This window comes from Mus caroli, unplaced genomic scaffold (genome assembly GCF_978045245.1).
Source record: "Mus caroli unplaced genomic scaffold, Mus_caroli_1 scaffold_10, whole genome shotgun sequence".
Lineage (NCBI taxonomy): Eukaryota > Metazoa > Chordata > Mammalia > Rodentia > Muridae > Mus > Mus caroli.
The window spans coordinates 106,152,972-106,170,192 of record NW_028227265.1 but is presented as its reverse complement, the minus strand read 5'-3'; the positions used below and the strand labels follow the sequence as shown (position 1 = coordinate 106,170,192).

General features: G+C 40.1%; 1 protein-coding gene across 2 annotated transcripts in view; it reads left to right on the top strand.

Annotated features, from left to right (window-relative positions):
* The window catches only part of Zmat4 (zinc finger matrin-type 4), a 393,512-nt gene that overhangs the window by 340,221 nt on the left and 36,070 nt on the right, over nt 1-17,221 (top strand). For both annotated transcript variants that reach the window (XM_021170888.3, XM_029480293.2), the window contains exon 6: nt 5,832-5,928. In XM_021170888.3, the coding sequence (XP_021026547.1) occupies nt 5,832-5,928 (97 nt within the window). The remainder of the gene's footprint in view (nt 1-5,831; nt 5,929-17,221) is intronic.

Here is a 17,221-nt window from a genome sequence, read left to right as displayed (position 1 = left end):
CTGTCCTTGGTTCCTGTGACTTACAATTTCCCCTCTGCTTCAGATTGGTATAAGTGCTTGAAAACTTCTAGGCTTTTAGGACTGAGACTATAAATCTCTCTACAACCTTCACAACTGTATCTGTACTGTTTTCTTTCCTTGGGTCAAGCCGACTTCGGCTTTTCTCTGAGGGAGTGATTTAGAGATATTTTAGATGCTTTGCAAATCTTCTTGTGATTTATCTCCAATTTAATTGAATTGTCGTCAAAACTCCCTCCACAAACATAATTTAAGTTTACAGGTTGACAGGAGCCCAGCACATACTGCACATGGGTGTGTCTCAGTGAACACTTGCAGAGGTAGAGTTCCAGATATAAATTAGTTCGTACAAGATGGATGATACTTTTGCTCCGGTTCTCTAGGCGCTGTTTATTTTTATCCTGTTTTTCTATCTACCAACAGAGAGATGTGAACATCCCCTATCATTGTGGTCTTGACTCTTTCTTCCTTTGGTTTTTGATCAGATTTTATATTAAGCTCTTATTAGCTCTCTGACATTCCAAGTTCTGTTCATGTCTGGGAAATGCCTTGCTATGAAGTCCGTTCAGACATGAGCAGAAGCATCTACACTCTCTTAACTTCCTATTCTAATGATTCAGTTCCGACTCTTTTAATTCTCCACTTACTGTTCTAATGAATCAATTCTGGCCTCTTTAGCTCTCATCACTAAACACACAATGTCTGCCTTTGAATGTAGTGTATGTTTGATATATTTGGGTCTTGGTTTTTATCCACTCTGACGATTTCAGCATTTTGAGATTTTTTTAAACGTATTTATATTTAATGTAATTATTAATACGATTACTTTTATCACTTTGTTTCCAATGTGTTCCATCTGTTTTCTATTTTTATTTTTCCACCTACATGTGTATAAGGGAGGGGTGGTGTGTGCGTTTAGGGGGTACATGTGTGGTTATGAATGGCTGTGTGTGTGTATGTGTGGTATATATGTTTGTGGTATATATGTAGTGCCGCAGTCTCCAACCCACAGATACAAGAATGACATGAACACCAAGTCGGGTTCATGCAGCAGCTTCTTCTTTTACTTGCAGCTTTTTCTCTTACAGCTCTCTCCACTTAGGGCAAGGGCAATTCTCCTATACTCGCGGCAACCGACCTCATCTCGCTCCACGCCACCTCATCCAATCAGAATCACACACGCTCCAAGCACGAGCTCAGGTCGGTCACAGATAGGCTGACAGATCCGGATCACGAGGAATAGTCTAGCTTGGCAGGCAGCTTACACATGCAGTTTCACTGCACATGTTTGGGCAAGGCAGTAAACATGTGGGGTTCATGGGGCCTGGGCGCCATCTTGGCCCATGTGGCCACACCCGATTCCCTCAATGTAGCATGTGGTATACATGTGTAGAGCATGTGCTGCATGTGTGGGTGTACACAGACTGCCACTTTCCCACAGTTCCATGTTTTCTGTTTTCTATTCCTTCATTACATTTCTTTGTGGGCTAATAGAAATGTTTACCACTTTGCATTATTTTCTCTGCCCTTAGCTCTTTACATTTTAGTAATTAGTGTAAAAGTGCATTTGGGACTATCATTGCTTTAGATTTAAAATTGCACTATTTCATATAAAATAAGATCATTCTTCAGTAATGGTCTTCTGTTCCCCGTCATCCTTTGCTTGAATTCCATGCATGTTATGAACACTAAGATATAATATCTACTTTAGTGGTGCCATGTGTATGAATGTGTATATGTGAGTGTGTGTGTTTGTGTGTGTATATGAGTGTGCACATATTATTGTGTGTGTGTGTGTATGTGAGCATGCATGCACATCATAGTGCACATGTGAAGTCAGAGGACGTTCACGACATGCGTCTCTTCTTTCCACATCGGAGACCTGAGCCACAGATGGTGGCCGTCAAGCCTGGTATCATTTGGCTAGTGCCGTATTTATCTATTCTGATGTTCATGTCACTGTGTTTTGCTATGGATCTCAAACTTAGTTCAGTATAGGGTTTAATTTGACTTGCTTTTGTTTTTCCTCACCTTGAAAACTTTATGCAGCAATTCAAATGTGCAGGCATACTGTGTGGCTAGGCTTTGTTTATGGGCATATATTTGGTCTTCCTTGGGTTTCAAATGGTATCCAGGTGGATGCTAAATCCTTTCTTGGCAAGGCTGTTTGGCTTTTTAATTCATCTTTTCACTTTCCTTTTGTTTGATCACTTTTCACTATGAGCCACTTCCTCCTCTGCCCTCCATGTGCTGTCTCCTCTCCCTGGGTCACTCCTTACTCAGCATCCCTTTGCAAGCAGATTAGCATCCTGTTCTTATCAGACTCCTCATGGAACCCACTGATTCCAATTAGGGATCCCCACATGGGCAGGAGTGTGAGCCCATACCTTGGACCAAGGCCAACCTATCAAAGACCATATAAAATAGATTTTCCCTTCCCCAGAAGACAATAACTTCCAATAATTCCTCATCCAGGGGTGGATCCTTGAGAACCCTTGCTCCCTATCCATGCTAGATACTGTTCAGGTCTTATTCAAATAGCCACAGGTGCCTTGAGTCCAGAAAACACTGTTTCAAGAAAGTCCTCCCCAGCCTCTGACACTCACATTCTTCCTCTGCCTCCTCTTCCATGATGTTCCCTCAGCCTTGGAGGTCACTGGGTCATATTTAGGGTGGAGCATGACACCATCACTGGTCTCAGTGCTTGGACCACTTGTGAGTCTCTGTTGACTACTGTTCAGTGCAAAAGTAGCTTCCCTAATGTGGCCTTAGGAGAGCCCTCTCTGTGCCAAGAACTCAAGGGGCATCAATACATTGTTTGTCTTTCTCCCCAACTAGCTCCATAAGGAAACAAACAGTGTCTTATTATTTCCAATGCTCTCAGCATTCAGCAAAATCCCTGGCACCATAAGACGGGCTCGGAGGTGCTTCTCTAATGTGCAGTGATTGTAGCAGAAGCAGTGTAGACTCCAGTTTTACTGGTCTTGAAAAGACACATTGAGGAGACACATTCTGCTGACCTCTCAAGACCCATCTGTTATAAACACCGTGCTGGGAACTATAAATACAGCCTGATGTGTCTTCAAGAAGCTCCTCCAAGTCAGATACTGTCTGTCTTGTTCCCACTCCACTCCAGGGCTTCGGGATGCTGTTAATGTGCTATTATGCTGAAATGGATTCAGTGAGGAGGTTGACATTTTTGATTTAATAATTAGATTCAGTAGTTCCTGGAGGGAAAAGAGCCATATAATTCCAAAGTAGTTAGGATTTCAACTAAGTATTAATAAAGCCCACAGTTCCCACCGAGAATGCCATGTCTTGTGTGGGGGAGGTTCCCTCGACCCCTCTGGTTTTGTTCTTGTTTATGCCCACTTCTTACCCCTGTAGTTTGTTCTGCAAGAAAGTACCTGATATTCCCTGCCCATGCCCTGGTTTGGCTGCAGAGCACAAGAAATCTTGTGGAAAGTAGCAGGTCAGAATATTTTTTTTTCAGATTTGTTGATGTTCTTAAAAGTTCCCAGTTTTAAACATAAATATTTATACCTATTGCCAAACTGAGTCTCCATTTTTTTTTACAAGGAACCCTTTGATTAGTGTGCACTCTAAGGAGGACTCACACGCGGCAGTTACTGTTTATTATGAAAAGATTGATGGAGACCTCTGGAGGGAGTTACTGCCTGAAGCCGGATTTCATATTTTGATTCTATGCATAAAAGAGCAGAATGGATCAGGCCTGGATAAGCGTCCTGACAACTTCTATACTGGCTGTGATAACTTATAGCCTCTGGGTTTGGGGAAGAGGATAATCTTTCGGAAGTCGGGAGGCAGTGCAAGCTCAGCTCTTTTTAATGGAGCAGCTTGGTTTTCATTCCTCAGATCCACCATTCCTGTGACTAAGTCAAGTTTTAAAGAAGAGACAAAACAGAGAACTGGGGGTGGGGTGGGGGGAGGGTTGTTGTGGTGTGGTTTGGTTTGGTTTGGTTTTAGACTGTTTGTTTTTAAAGAATGGAGTTCTGGTTTGAAACATCTCCTAGCCCTGTGCTTAGATTTATTCAACAGAACCTATAGAACAATGTTTCTCAACATGTTGAGACTGCTTTGGGGGGTCAAATGACCCTTTCATAGGGTTTCATAGCAGACATCCTGCATATCAGATGTTTGTGTTATGACTCATTACAGTAGCAAAGTTACAGTTATGAAGTAGCATGTGGTTGTGGGTCACCACCACATGAGGAACTGTAACATTAAAGGGCCGCAGCAACGGGAGCTTGAGAATCATGGCTGTAGAAGCTTTTCATGGGCAGGTGTTTGAGGTTGAGCCCCTACTCTGCTCTTTGCTTGGATCTTGGCTCTGACCTCACATCCTACATGTAAGGGCAGGTCTGACTGATGATTCTACTATTTTTAATCATCTGATGTCAGACTCTGGAAGCAGCTCTCCTCTCCTTATACATCTCCTTCCCATTGCCTCTGTGGGGGTCGTTCTCCCAGGGTCTGAATTTTCAATTTCAAGAAGTCCTTTGCTCCTCCACAGACATGGAAAATCCCCACTAACGTTTCCAGGGCAAAGCAGATATGCCTACTGCTTGCTTATCTTGAAGAAGTGTGTGCTAGAGTTCTTTGTTTTCCCTCCTGGGGCTTTGTGGTCGTCCCCTGGGACTTTTTTCTTTCTTTTCCCCCCACTATGTTCTCCCTGATTCCTTCAAGGCTGAGAATGCAGTGTGGAAGCTGTGGAAGCAATAGCGAATGACAAGCTACTTCACAGAGACCATACAAGTTAGCACAGACTCGCCTGTCTTTACAAGGGTCTCAAACTGAGTAGTGTGGGCTCCTGGCTTATAGGATTCGGTATTAGCTTTCCCTTCCTCCCCATCCTCTCTTGGGGATACAGCAGGAGGAGGAATGTGGACCACTGTGCACCTCCGCTGTACCAGAGGTTTAATGTGACCTAGATAATGCTGTCCAACAATACCAACTTACCTTTGGATAAATCAGTGCTCATAAATACTCAAGATTTTGCTCAACACCTTAAAAGCAAAGCTTTCCTTTTCTATTTTGGAATTCCTAGTGCCTAACCCAATGCTGATGCTTTGTTAATGAGGCAAGGAAGTAAACAGAAGACTCATAGATATTCTTAACTCTGATGGGCAGTCAGACTAACCAAGAATTGATTGCTTTTTTCTTTCCTATTGGTTACTTGATTTTATAAAACAGTCCTAATATTGAGCATAAGTTAGTAATATCTAGTGTTACACTTCAGTTCTGTTTAGGAATGGAGATGGCAAAGGAGTGCGACAGTTTATTGTTTTTGTTGTTTTGTTTTGTTTTGTTTTTTGTTTTTTGAGGTAGGGTTTCTCTGTGTAGCCCTGGCTGTCCTGGAACTCACTTTGTAGACCAGGCTGGCCTCGAACTCAGAAATCCGCCTGCCTCTCCTCCCAAGTGCTGGGATTAAAGGCGTGCGCCACCAAGCCCGGCAGTTTTTTTTTGTTTGTTTGTTTATAATGTTACTGTAGAGATTAAAACTATATCTATGAGACTTGTGCGCAGGGCTGCGGGGGAATTTATCTTGAGGAGTTTAGAGTTGCTTCAGCCATCTATAAATAGGACAATCTGAGTCCAAATCCCTGCACATTCCCACTTCTGTTGAGTCTGGTGGCTGGGCTCTGGGAAGGAGGGGCAGGAGTGGCCTTGTAGCAGGGAACCCAGGAGTCTTCTCTGATACTCAGAGCTTGCCTCTGTGGAAATTCGACAATTCATTCATCATCAGGACTGATGGTAAGATGCAGCTAACCAAGCCTGTCTGTCACTTACAGGTCTGAGACGTACTTACAGATGTACCACGTGCAGTGTGTCGCTCAACTCCATAGAACAATATCATGCACATCTGCAAGGATCAAAGCATCAGACCAAGTAGGTACTCTGTTCCCACCCCATCCCTGTTCCCACTCCATCCCTGTTCCCACTCCTTCCCTGTTCCCACTCCTTCCCTGTTCCCACTCCTTCCCTGTTCACACTCCTTCCCTGTTCCCACTCCTTCCCTGTTCATACTCCTTCCCTGTTCAAACTCCTTCCCTGTTCATACTCCTTCCCTGTTCACACTCCTTCCCTGTTCACACTCCTGTCCTGTTTCTGTCCCTTCTCTGTTTGTTTCCACTATTTCTGTTCCCACTCTTTCTCTGTTCCGACTCTTGGGTCCTTCCTGTGGACTTGTTTTTGCAAGATCATTAAAGCCAGACCTGTTATTTATCTCCAAAAAGGCAGACTGATGTATATTTTATCTTATCTCCAAAGTCTCCTTGACATTTATGCATCTTGAACCTTCCAAATGTGCCTAGCATTACTGAAAGAACAGCTGCTTCTCCCACTTCAGCACAAGTAATGGAATTTTTTTTTTCAAAAATAATTCAGCATGCTTTATGACCTTGAGGAAACTTTTTAGAACTGTATTTTGTTTTTGAGGAACTGACATGATCCTTGGTAGGCTTTACTAAGAGCTTCTGTGTCATGCAATTAAACTCTGTGAATATGTCCTATCATGTCCCCATTCTGGGTTTATGTTGTCTATTATTATAAAATGTAACGTACCCCCTGGTATATTTAATTCGGATATAAGTCATGTATGTGTATGTGTGTGTGTGACACATATATGTGTGTATGTTTGTGTGTGTATATGTATATAATACATATGTGTATATACCTATATGCATATAATATATGTCATATGTGCATATTTAAATATAAAATCTTGGATATATATGTATATATGCACACACATGCACACAAGCACATGCTCTCTCTCTCTCTCTCTCTCTCTCTCTATCTCTCTCTCTCTCCATCCCTCCCTCCTCTCTCTCTCTCCCTCTCTCCCTTCCTCCCTCTCTCCCTCTCTTTCTCTCTCTCTCTCTCTCTCTCTCTCTCTCTCTCTCTCTCTCTCACACACACACACACACACACACACACCCTCACTCACAAACAGGGATTGCCAATTAAGTAAAAGCTTGTTCTGACTTATTTTCTGCCAAAGATTCTCAGATTTTTAAACTGGTGTAGGCTGCAGGCATGATTTCACCAAATTACTGTACAATTTCAGAATCACCAGCACTGTGGCCAGCAGTCCAAAGGCAGCTGCTGAGGCCGTTAACAGAATGCTTAGAAAGTAAGATATAGGGCATAAGGTACAGAGAATGTCTCAAAAGGATGGAATCTAACTAGGTGCAATTGTTTTCATTTCTAAAAAATTCATGAAGAGAATCATTTAACAGATCTGACTGTATTAAAGTCCTGTGAATAATTAATGTCATCCAGCAAACTTTTATTGAGTTCCACTGTCATCTCTGTACCCAGGAGTGAGGGTGGGGGCTGTGAGTAGATGCAGACCTTTCTCTTACGGAATCCCAACTAGCTGGGGAAACGTTCTCTAGCAATGTGCACTGTACCAACCAGAGCCATGAGAATAGGGGAGGGCACAAGTGAAGCCAGTTTTTCTGGGACATTGGGACAGATCACACACACACACACACACACACACGAGTTCATTGATGGTGTTCAGTGTGAATCTCCGTACATGTCCAGAGGTGGCTGTCCTTGTCAGTTTTTTAACTCGACACAAACTGGAGTTATCTGAGTCAAGGGAACCACAATTGAGAGCATGCCTCCATAAGATAAGCTTTTAGGTAGGTGTGTGGGGCACGTTTTCTTAATTAATGATTGATGTGGGAGAACCCAGCTCACTATGGATGGTTTCAGCCCCAGGGCAGGTGGTCCTGGATGGTATAAGAAAGCAAGTTGTGCAAACCATGAGAAGCAAGCCGGTAACTAGCGTCTCTCCATGGCCTCTGCTTCAGTTCCTGCGCCCAGGTTCCTGCCCTGCTTAGATTGCTGCCTTGACATCTCTCAGTGATAGGCTATCAGCAGGAAGTGTGAGTGAGGTAAACCCTTTCTTACAGGTTGCTTTTTGTGATGGTGTTTCAGAAACGCTAACTGAGACAGGAAGGAGGCTTTGGTGGAGTAAGTATGTAATGTTAAAAGATTAGTAATAATTTTCCAGGTTATATTGTGAGTAGGAACATTCTAGACACTAGACGTGTGAGTAATAGGAGGTCAGCCTCAGGGGAGGAAGTTTAGACCTAGAATCAGCTGGAATCTGTTTCCTCGTCCTTCTACCATCTCGAGAATCCAGGCTTACTTTGCTGCAGTCTACCCCAGAAAGGGTCTACTTCACAAGAAACCTTCAAAAGTTAACAGAGAAAATTCCTCAGCTCTTTGTGGAATACCCTGCAGCGTCTGCATTGATTAATAGCATTGACTATTTTGTATGGTCCCCAAGTAATCTCTTTTCCTCGTCTCCCTAATTAATAATGGATAAGAGGCACTCTATATAGTTTAGTTAATCAGTGTCCAGTGTGCAGGATGACACGAAAGTATCTGCACAAATTTATAATCTCTTAAGAGCATTTATTAATTCTTCTTAATAAGTAAAAAAAGAACAATAGTGACTTTCCGTGGCATGTGTTCCACAAACAGCAATTCGACAGCATCTAAAGCTCCAGGAATATGTCTGTCCATCTCTCCATCTGTGTCCATAAGACGCTGTGATATTTTTGCATTGATTATGACATTTCATTCCCACAAGTATTATTATCTTCCAGGGAAAATGGAGCTTGAAGAGGTTAAGTTGCCCGGCCCTAGCAGAACAAGGACTGACCCCACCAGTGGCCATCTTTACCTTTTAATGACTGCTCAACACTCATTTTCACAAACATTCACCTTCAACAGAGATGTGCTGGTAAAGAGAACTGTGGTGTACTTTGAAAACGGAAGTGCCACTTTGCACAAACGATTTAGTAGATACACATGACATCAGACCCTTCTACTCGCTCATACAAATCTGTCTTCTGTAGCACAAGCAGAACTCTGCTCCTTTCCTGAGTGAAATGAGGGGAAATGAACAAAGGAATTTTAGTGATCCTGTTCTTGATGTCTGTTCTCTTTCCCCTTACACTTAATCCTTTGTATGCATGCATGCGTGTGTGCGTGTGTGTGTGTGTGTGTGTGTGTGTGTGTGTGTGTGTGTACCTGTGCATATCCTTTGTATACATGCTTCTGTGATGTATGTGTCTGTGTCTCTGTGTGGGCATCTTTTGTATGCATGGTTTTGTAGGGGGGGGCATCCTTTGCATGCATATTTCTCTGTGTGTGTCTGTCTGCATCCTTTGTATATATGCCTCTCTCTCTCTCTCTCTCTCTCTCTCTCTCTCTCTCTCTCTCTCTCTCTGTAAATGCATGACACAAGTATAAAGGTACCCACAGAAGTCAGATGAGAATGTCAGATCCCTGGAGCTATAGTTACAGGCAGTTATGAGCCCCCAGATGTAGGTGCTGGGACTGAACTTAGGTCCTGTGGAAGAGCAGCAAATCTTCTTAACTGCTTAGTCATGTCTCCAAACCCATGTTCCATTTTAATATCCTCATCTGCTTCCTGTTTCTCCTTTCCTTCCTTTCTTGTCCTGGATATCAAACCCAGGATCTCACACATACAGAAAAGCACTTCAGCCAATCTACATCCCTGCACCCTTGTTTTCTTCACAAGCTAAAGAACTTTCTAATTTTAATAAAGTCCAGCTCATGAGTCCTTTATACTTTGAGTTATTTGAGTATGGTTTGAGATTTGTCTGCTCATCCCAAGGTTATCAAGATAAATTGCCATGTTACTTTGTTCGTGTTACATTCTCTGTCATTAAGAATGTAGGCGTTATTTTTTTTCATAGTCTGATTGAAGGGTCAATCTTCAAATGTTTCCTATATGAATCCAGTGTCATTCATTTAAAAGAGAATCTAAATTACTCTGTTTGTAAACCATGTGGTTTGTGGGCATGCCTGTGTTCCTGCCTGAATTCTGGACTCCCCACCCTAGCGCATGTCTTTCCTTACGCTATTGCAGTGTCTCCTATAGCTTTATGATAAGTCTTGGTGTCTAAGAGTGTAAATTGTCTGCCTTTGCATTTTATTTCAAAACCATTTTCATTATCCTTGATCCTTTGTGTTTTTACATACACTTTTAGAATCAAATTTTCAATTTTCTTGAAAACATTTAACATCTGCTCCCATCCATGTCCTTTGGCAGAGCCTCTGATTCTTTCTGTAAGGTTTCAGAGGTCTGTCTGTGGAAATCTCACACATATCTGTTGAAGTTTCTTCCTAAGGATTTGTTGGGAAGAATCAAAACAAACAAACAAACAAAATAAAACAAAACAAAAACGGGGCAAATGATTTATGCCATTTTAAGAGACCAGAATATAAACAAGATCAATTTTTAAGTAAATGAAAAACTCAGTTATAAACAGTAATGTTCCTAAGCCTGTATCCAATTGCTTTGTTAAATTTACTTAACAGTCCAATTCCATCAGCAAATAATTGGGGATTTTCTGTGCGAGAACCATCAGCAGCAAACATAGGGAGTTCATCTGCTCTTCTCATCTTTGGCTACCTGCCTGGTCCATCTCTGCAATGCAGGTTCAGGTGGCTCCATGGTTACTCACATCTCTCAGACCTTCAGGTAACTATGGAAGTCCAAATGAGACACTTGCTTGTCTCTCACAATCTGCTAACATTCTTCTTACAATTAGACGACGAGTTTCATCAAATGCTTTTACTTTACCGGTTTGATCATTATATCTCCACTTTCAATGATAAACTATTGAACTGTAGCCAATGATATTTTCAAGTATCAACCCAACATTTCACCAAAATCTCATTTTTTTGGATTATTTTATTTCTATGTATTCATGGAATGAATGTCTGAAAACATTTTAATATTTCCCCCCCACACCTCTCTCTCTCTCTCTCTCTCTCTCTCTCTCTCTCTCTCTCTCTCTCTCTCTCTCTGTGTGTGTGTGTGTGTGTGTGTGTGTGTGTATGTGGTGTGTGTATCTTTATGTGTCTTTTTAATGACATAGTTTTGGACCTTAATTTTTCTTGTAATGGTCTTAGTTTCATGATAAGGTATGTTCAACATTTTTCCTTCTACTTTCCATCCTTGAATATGTGAGTGGTAAGCTAGTCTTATTTAGGAGTGATTCATTAGTGAAATCACCTGGGTCTGGAGCTTCATACTTTTGAGAGTTTCATTTTTCAAAGCGTTTATTCATCTCACCTGTTTTACAGAAATACACTGCTGTAAAGTGGCCTAGGAGAGTCTCTAACTTTATCCTTCCTGCTCTCACATATTTTTTACTTGTTTTTAAATGTCTTTATTCGCACACATTAATTATATGTGATAGTAGGTGCATACTCTGTATAAGAAATGCCCCCAGTAATCCTACACATTTGAATAAGTGGTACCCAGTTAGTGGCACTGTTTGGGGAGGTTAGGTGATGCAGCCTTGCTGGAGAAGAATGTGCCTGGAGATGGGCTTCGAGAGTAAAGGCACTGACTACTTGCAGTTTGCCCTCTGCTCTGCGTTTTTGCTGAAGGCCTGAGCTCTCAGCCTTCTGCTTTGGCTGCTGCTCAAGACCACTACATGCTGTCACAACCAGTATGGACTGTAACCCAGTGTAACCAGAACCCAAACCAAACTCTCTCTTCCAAAAGTCGCCCTGGTCATGGTCTTTATTATAGATGTGGAAAAGCACCTGCTGCAATAGGTTCCATTATATAATTTTCAGGCATGCCTTTGAAACCCTGGAGTTGAATTTTGCATATGGTAAGAGATAAATATCAATATTCTTCTACATGTTGCCGCCCAGTGTTTTTCAGCTTCCTTTGTTGAAGATGCTGTTTTTGTGGATGATGGAGAGACATGGTCCCCATCGCTTTTGACGGTTGGTGACTACTAGGGAAGGAAGAGTGAGTTTTCTTTGGGAGCTTGCTCCAGATTGCTTTGACTATCTAGGGGCTTTGTTTCCATGACAATTTTAGCATTTTCTTCTATATTTCTATGAAGTATGGTATTGGACTTTGATTAGAGAAGGCACAGAATCTATAGAGTGATTTTGGCACAATGGCCATTTTCCCAATATTAAGCTTCCAGTTCGTGAGCCTCAGAGGTCTCTCCATATCCTTGTGTCTTCCTCATGGTCCTTGCCAGTGTTTTCAATGTTTCATGGTAGAGATCTTTCACATGTTTGGTTATATTTATTCCAATTTTTATTTGTTTGTGTTTTGTTGTTGCTGTTGTTGCTGAGTCATCTGTTAATGAAATTGTTTATCAGGTCCATGAGTTTCTTGGTGGAGTATTTAGGGTCTCTTTGGAAAGATGCACATCGTATGCTTCTGATTTGGATATGTTTTATTTTCTAGTCTTGTCTTATTGCTTTAGCTAAGGTGTCAAACATTATATACCAAATAGGACTAGAGAGAAAATACTCTCTTGTCTTCTTGCTCATAGAGAAAATGCTTTAGAAATTTTTTTTTCATTTTTTATAATGTTGCTTTGATTCATCATATATGTGTGTGTGTGTGTGTATGTGTGTATACACTCTATTGTATTGAGATATATTTTCTTCAATACTAGTCTTTTCAAAGTTTTAATCATGAAGAGATGTTGAACTTTTGTCAAAGGCTCCTTCCTTCTGCATGTATGAAATGATTGAGTAATTTCTGTTCTCAAGCCCATTTATGAGATATACTAGTTATTGATTCACTTATATTGAACCATCCCTGCATTTCTGCAAGGAAGCTAGAATCAGCACGATGAATGAACTTTTCTTATTCTTTAATTCCATTTCTATTTATTATATTGATAATTCTTATGTAGATGCTTATAGAGATTTGTCTGTAGTTTTCTATTTTTGTTCTTTCTTTCTGGTTTGAGTAGCAGAGTAATAATGTCTTTCAAATGAACTTGAAAAGTATTCTTTCCTTTTCCATTTTATTCTATTTCCAGAATAGTTTGAGAAAGATTCAAGTTATTTCTTCTTTGTGGCCGGATTCAATGACTCCTTGGAATAAGACATTTTTATTGTTTATCTCATTTGTTTTATCTTTGGTGGGTCATTTGGGTCTAGAAAAATCACTAAATAATTTTTATATTTTCAGATTTAATGGAACATACATTTTTTAAAAGTATGCCTTCATGGCTTTCTGAATTTAATTTATATCTGTTGTAAATGCTCATTTTTCATCTCTGGTGTTACTAATCCATGTCTTTTCTCTTCCTTTTGATTGATCCTGCTGAGATTACTGATCTTGTTTATCTTTAACTCCTGTGATTTTATAAATTTCATAATTTCTGCCTAACATTAAGCATCTTCTTAGCTTTATAGCTTTGACGTTTGGTTTGTTCTTATTTTGCCAAGAGACTAAGGTACATCACTTAATTACTTGAGACCTTTTGGTGTTTAATGTAGGCATTTGTAGCTATGAACTGAGAGTTTCTTTTATTGTATTAGTATATTTTATCTTCATTTTTAAAATTTGTTCCCGTTGTTTGTTTTGGTTTTTGAGATTAGTATAATTCCAAAATCCCCCCTTCCCTTCCCTTTCTCCAAACCCTCCCATACACCCCTCCTTATTCTCTTTGGAGTTTATGGCCTCTGTTTTCATTAATTATTGTTACATACGTTTGGGTATGTGTATTCATAAACATACATGTTCCGAAGTACATAAACGTAATCTGCTCAGTCCTTATAGTGTTATTTCTTTGTATGTTTTCAGGGCTGACTAATTGGTATTGGATAACCAAGTGGCATGCTGTTCCCTGGGGGAAAGTAGCTCTCTTGCTCTAAGCATTCCTTAGTTGCCTGAACTTCTTTGATAAGGTTGAGTTTGTGTGGGCTTTGGGCATGTCTATCGGTGCCATGCTGCTTCAGCTCATGTCAGGTAATCAAACTCGTATGGATTTATGGGTGTAGCTTCTGACATCACTAGGAGGCATGACCTCATAGCAAACTTTCCTACCTCCTGTCTCTTACAATCGTTCCACCCACCTCTTATGAAATGTTCCCTGAGCCTTAGGTGTACGAGTTGAATTGTGTGTATTAATTTTTAATCAGTTCGAGAAGGTTTTGTTTGTTTTCTTGTTTGCTTTTTAATTCAGTTCTTCGGTGGTACATCCGTTATTTGGTAATGTGTTGTTTAATCTCCATGGGTCTGAAAATTTCCTGTTCTTTCTCTTGCTGATGATTTCTAGCTTTATTCCATGATAAAGACAGAATATGAGCAATTATTTGAATTTTCCTCTGTTTATTGAGACTTGCTTTGTGTGTTAATATGCCATTTATTTTAGAGGAAGTTCCATGGGCTGTTGAGCAGAATGTGTATTCTGTGGTATTTGAATAGAATGCTTTGTAGATGCCTGTTAAGTCATTTTCATTTATGAAGTAATTTAGCTCCTATTACTCTGGTTTTTTTAATGCTTTGTTAGTATGATTGTTTCATTGGTGAAAGTAAGGTATTAATATCAGCTGTTATTACCAGGTAATAGTTAATCTAAATTTTTGTATCTAGTAACCTTAGGTTTACAAATTGGGTGTATTGCCAACATGTTCATAATTATAATAGCCTTATAATGAATTGATGCTTTAAATAGTATGCTATGTCCCAGATTTGACATATATTTTGTCCGATATTAAAGTAATGATACCTGTATATTACGTAGTTTGATTTGCATGAGATAACCTTAGGATGTTGTGTTGCCTCCTGACACTGTGATTCCAGGCAGATGTCCACTCCAAGTGTTCTCTTGGAGAGTGTCTTAGTTATATTCTTATCTCCGTGATAAGATACCAAGACAATTTATAGAAGGAAGAGTTTATTTGAGCTTACAGTTTCCTAGGGTGATTCCATGACCATCACAGTGAGGACCATAGTAGCAGACAGGGAGACATGGTGCTCTTGCAGAAGCTGAAAACTTACTTCTGATCCACAAATAGGAGACACAGAGGAAAAAGAGAACTGGAAACAGTGTGAACTTCAGAAACATCAAAGTCCACTCCCAATAATGTACCTCCTCCACCAAGGCTCCTATTCCTTCCCAAGCAGTTCCACCAACTGGGAACTAATTAGTCAGATATATGAACATATGGGGGCCATTTTTATTCAAACTACCACAGTGAGAGTCCATTTTTCCTGCTGTAAGCCACCCAGCTTCTGATAATGTTTAATGGTGGATTTCAAATTAGTAGATTACAGGGTCCACGAGCTTTGTTATACATGTAACCCTCAGGTTGCCTTTTGTTAGATAAGCACCTGCTTGGCTTGAGCTGTCAAGGACAATGATGAGGGTGGTGCCATGACTAATAACTGGACAGAACTTGAGTGTAGAGTAGAATGTTTTAAAGGCATTGCACATGGGAAGCACTCTGTCCTGTTGCCACCCAGATGGCCTCATCTCTATTTCATAGATTAGGAAGCTGAATCTCCACTAGGTTAGGTGACATATTCAGGGCCTTAAAATAATTACTTGGAATAGACAAGGAGCAGAAGTCAGGGTTTTCTGCCTGTCATTTCAATGAACATATTTCTTAGTGAAACTGCTGCCTGCATTCAGCAGTGTTCATGACTTAGAAATAGTCATTTCCATTTTTTGAAAAATATCACAAATAGCCTAATAGTAGTCAATTTTCTCTCCATTGTTAAAGAGCCAGAGAAATATCAGCCATATAATGAGACTAAAGACTCAGAAATGCAAATGCCTACACTGAGTCGATTCTTCAGTGCTTCCAGGGGAGCTAGTCTGTCAATTAGTCCAAATGAGTAAAATGAAACTTAGAAGCCTTGAGTATATACCATGCACTAATGAATAATTCCCCCTTAATGTACTTAAATTTGAGCTCAGGGATCACTCTTGGCCTCCTAACATTACATTACCCAAAAGTAAAGGACATAAAAGTTGTCGTTACTTACTTTGTACTTAAGCTGATTAAAAAAATGAGATACAAAAAAAAAAAAAAATGAGATACAAGTATCAACCCAGTCAGAAAGGAGAAGTCATGTCCAAGTCCATTTGTTCTTTGAAGAAAGTGTTGCTATCCATTGTTCTTTCTGGAGTTTCCCCTCAGTGGTAGGAATTCTCAATGCAAAGGTTCACGTTACTTGTTTCTGTTCTACCTATCCATTTGTGAAGAGCTTGAATGACTGTTCAAACTAATTTTCAGGCACAGGATGTATTTGCTTTAAGCATTTTATAATGCAGAATAGCAGTGAGTTGTTGAAATAGTACACAACAGTAAATAAAAGTATTTTTTGAAAGTAATGCCAGCCATAAAGATTTTTTTATACTTAATATAAACTAAAAGCAGCCTAGAAGCCCTTGAATTGGTATTCTCTGGGGGAAAAAGCAAACAACCAACAAGCATCTTTGAACACTAAAAATATAAATATTTTCCATGGACTTTTTGATGTAGTTTACCATTACTAACCAAGAATCCCACTGTTTAAAGAGCTCTGGACTTTAAGAAGTTCATTGATACACAGTAAATTTTGGCAGCTGTTTTGCTGTTTCATTGACATGATTTTTACTATATATTCCTTACCTAAGGACACTTTATAACCACTATGTTATATATGAAGCTTAGGTCTTCTGTAAGCTTGAAAATGAAAACATATGAGGCACATGTTCATATGTGTGGGGGTGTGTGTGTGTATGTGTCTGTGTATTCTAGAATTACCAAAGACTCCTTCCTGCTTCCTTCTCTGTAGGACTTATAATCATTATTTTGTGTTCCTTGAAATCAGTGTGAATTGTGACTGCCTTCTTCTGGTGATACTAAGCTGATGACTTAATGTCTTAAAATCACTTCTGGACTCCACCAAATCTCATGTTCTTTGTGATACAGTATTGTGTGGGCATTCAGAATCAGTTACAATGGGTAAAGGGCCACTCACTACCTGACTCGGTTCAGAGATGTGTCAGATCTTCCTCTCACTCCTTATGAAGCCTTGAACAAGTTTAAATACTATTATTAAGCAAGCCTATTGAGATACAAGTTAGTGGAAATAAAACGAGTATGTTTTATGTGCACAGTTTGATGGGTTTGATATGCCTGGATACCATGGGACCACCAATTCAGTTAACAGCCAAAACCACGTTCAGAACTACCAGTAGCTTTTCCCCATCAATACCCTTATCTAAGCCTAGCCACCATTGCTTAGCTTGCTTGTTGTCTGGAAGTAAATGGAATAGTATGTGTTCTTTTCTGCTTAGCTTATTTTGCTCAACACAATGCTCTTGAGCATCATTCACATGGTTGCATGCATTGACAG